General features: G+C 51.3%; 2 protein-coding genes across 2 annotated transcripts in view; both read left to right on the top strand.

Annotated features, from left to right (window-relative positions):
* The window catches only part of RPP25 (ribonuclease P/MRP 25kDa subunit), a 5,068-nt gene extending 4,845 nt beyond the window's left edge, over positions 1-223 (top strand). Inside the window, exon 2 of the mRNA XM_009334147.1 lies at positions 77-223. Within this exon, the coding sequence (XP_009332422.1) occupies positions 77-223 (147 nt within the window). The remainder of the gene's footprint in view (positions 1-76) is intronic.
* Positions 224-247: 24 nt separating this feature from the next.
* The window catches only part of LOC103925429 (cytochrome c oxidase subunit 5A, mitochondrial), a 5,596-nt gene continuing 3,448 nt past the window's right edge, over positions 248-2,395 (top strand). The window contains exon 1 of the mRNA XM_009334146.1: positions 248-254. Within this exon, the coding sequence (XP_009332421.1) occupies positions 248-254 (7 nt within the window). The remainder of the gene's footprint in view (positions 255-2,395) is intronic.

The raw sequence follows: 2,395 nt of genomic DNA, 5'->3' as shown, positions 1-2,395 counted from the left end.
TGAACCCCGCCTGCTCCTGGCCCTCGCTTGCCCACGCCTCTGCTAGCGAGCAGCCTCCGCGTTCTCCTTTCCCAAGGTCTTGCGCTACGAACGCCCCCGCTTAACGCTTCTGACCCAGTTCGCCTTTGCTGGCGGCCTCGGGGGGGGTTTTGCGTTGCGGCAGACCTGCCGCGCCGGGTTCATCTCGCGAGCCCGTGCTGCGCTGTTCTCGCTGTGGCTTTGAATTTACGCCGTGTAATGCTGCGAAATGTGCGGTACGTAATGCACGTGCACCCCCTGGGCTTGTCGTTGCCTCTTTCGGTTAATTAATTCTTCAAATCGACGCTCCTCTTGACGCGTGTTTTTCTTCTGTGCTCGTTGACAGGGAAAGCTGACAAATTCTGGCACTCGGGGAAGATTTGACACGTGTTTGTATAATATTAGATGATTTTAGGCTTCTCGGACTCTTGAAGCTTGTTAAGTTCTCTGGGAAACGTGCCTCTGCGAACATCCGTGCCCTCTGCCTCTTCCTTGGGCTGGGAGTCTCCGCGCGGATGCGTCGGCGCGGTTGGACTGTCACGCACGCGTCCTGTGCGTGACGGTGACCTTGACGGACCCCACGTGAAATGCGAGGCGCCCGGCTGGCTCCCGCCGGCGCTTCTGCCTTTGCCAGGGTGGCTCGCGGAGTCTGGGCTCCAGCATACGCTTCCAGCCGGGTGTATAGATGTCAGTGTTGGTATGGAAAGCAAAGGGTGGAAAACGAAACGAAAAATGCCTCCTGGAAATCCGGAGTTCAAATTCTTGTGGGCTTTTTTTATTTTTCTTCGGGGTGCTTTTAGTCTAAGCGTGTCGGTCCTTTGTTTAAGACCAAAGGGAATGGTTTTGTTGAGCGCTCAGTGGAAAGAGATTTCAGTTTTTCAGCTTAAAGATGGCACTCGAGAACTTCAATCTCGGCTTTTCTCAAACTGAGATTTGCTCTTTCTCTGCAGGATTTGCTTCGCGTTTAGGGGGGGGGGGAAAAAAAAGTATTCTCCCCCAAACGGCCAGCGTCTGAGGGCTTTTCAGCAGTGTCCTCTCACTCCCTGCCTGGGCGCAGGAGCATTTGCAGAGGAGTGCTCTTGCTCTCAGCTCTGCACGTGATTTATTGGAGAAGGCAGGCTCGAAGATCCGTTTTGGAGCTGGGGAGAGGATGGGGAATCTCCCTGCGGAACGGCAAAAGAGCGTTATAATTCTGGCTTGGCCTGTCATTTACTCTTCCCTTACCTAATTAGGTAGGTAAAACGAGGGAAAACATTTTCACGGTTTGGGAAGCGTTGCATACACCAGAATTGCAGCCGAAATGTTGGACCGCGTTAAATTCTGGTAAAAATCCGGGTTGCGTTCTGATCGGGCTCTCCTTTAACGAGACTGAAGATACTCCTTCAACTTGCCGTGGTTTGTTCCATTGTATTCTATGTAGAATTAGGGTGCTGCTTCGCAGCGTGCTACTCGCTGGGGTCTCCAAAGTAGAAGAATACATCTGGGAAGGATGCGAAAGTCGGCCCAGTTTGGGGCTTTCTTCTTTTAAATAAAACTTTGTAGCCGGTCGGCGTGAGTAGTTCATGCTAGATTAAGACAGCAAAAGTGACTGGCTGTATCTGACTTCCTCTGCAGGGGAGCTTCAGACTGGCAAGGTCGCCTCTGGTGTGCGACCTCTCCGCAAATATTAGCGGAGTGACATGAGCGGCAGGGAAGGGAAGCAGTCCCTAGCCAGGCCCGCGTTCTGCGGGCGAGGCGGCTTGCAGAGTGCTCGGGCTTTGCAGGGAGGACCCCGTAGGGCTCTGAGGCGGGTGGAGCTGGCTGTACCCTAGGTTTTAGTTCCTTTCGGAAGACTCTTCCAGCCTCTGTGGATTAAAGAAAAGACCAGCAAAAAAAAGCAATTTGTGCTAGGGTAGTGTTGAGGGAAGAAATGAGTTTATAATCGTATCAGCCTTATTTGCCCATTGGAGTACAATCCGCTTCCGTGCTTTATTAATTATCAAATATTAATGCAATTACAACCCTGAGATCCAGGAGTTTTATCTCGGATATGTACAGAGACAGCAGTAATTTTGTTTTCTCCGTCAGCTCTTCAGTAGCTTGTAGCAGCTCTTGTCCCTTGTGCTCTTGAGAGCCTTTATGGCTGGGCTCGGGTCATTTTGCACAGATTCCTAAAACCACTTTAAAACAAGCCTTCATCAGCTCTGAACTCGTGGCGGAGTCAAAGACCTGCAGCTCGTTGCTATTGAGTCATCCGTCAAAGTCAGTCTGTTGGTCGGGAAATCTGCTTCTCCTGGCTCACAAAGTCAGTTATGGAGCAGGAAGTTACTGCAGAATAAACCAGCCTATTCCTCTTAAGCGGGTAACGGTATAACTAGCAGGGGTTTATTTCTGGAAG

This window comes from Pygoscelis adeliae, unplaced genomic scaffold, assembly GCF_000699105.1.
Source record: "Pygoscelis adeliae isolate BGI_AS28 unplaced genomic scaffold, ASM69910v1 Scaffold861, whole genome shotgun sequence".
In the NCBI taxonomy this organism is placed as follows: Eukaryota; Metazoa; Chordata; class Aves; order Sphenisciformes; family Spheniscidae; genus Pygoscelis; species Pygoscelis adeliae.
This window is presented reverse-complemented; position numbering and strand designations above follow the sequence as displayed.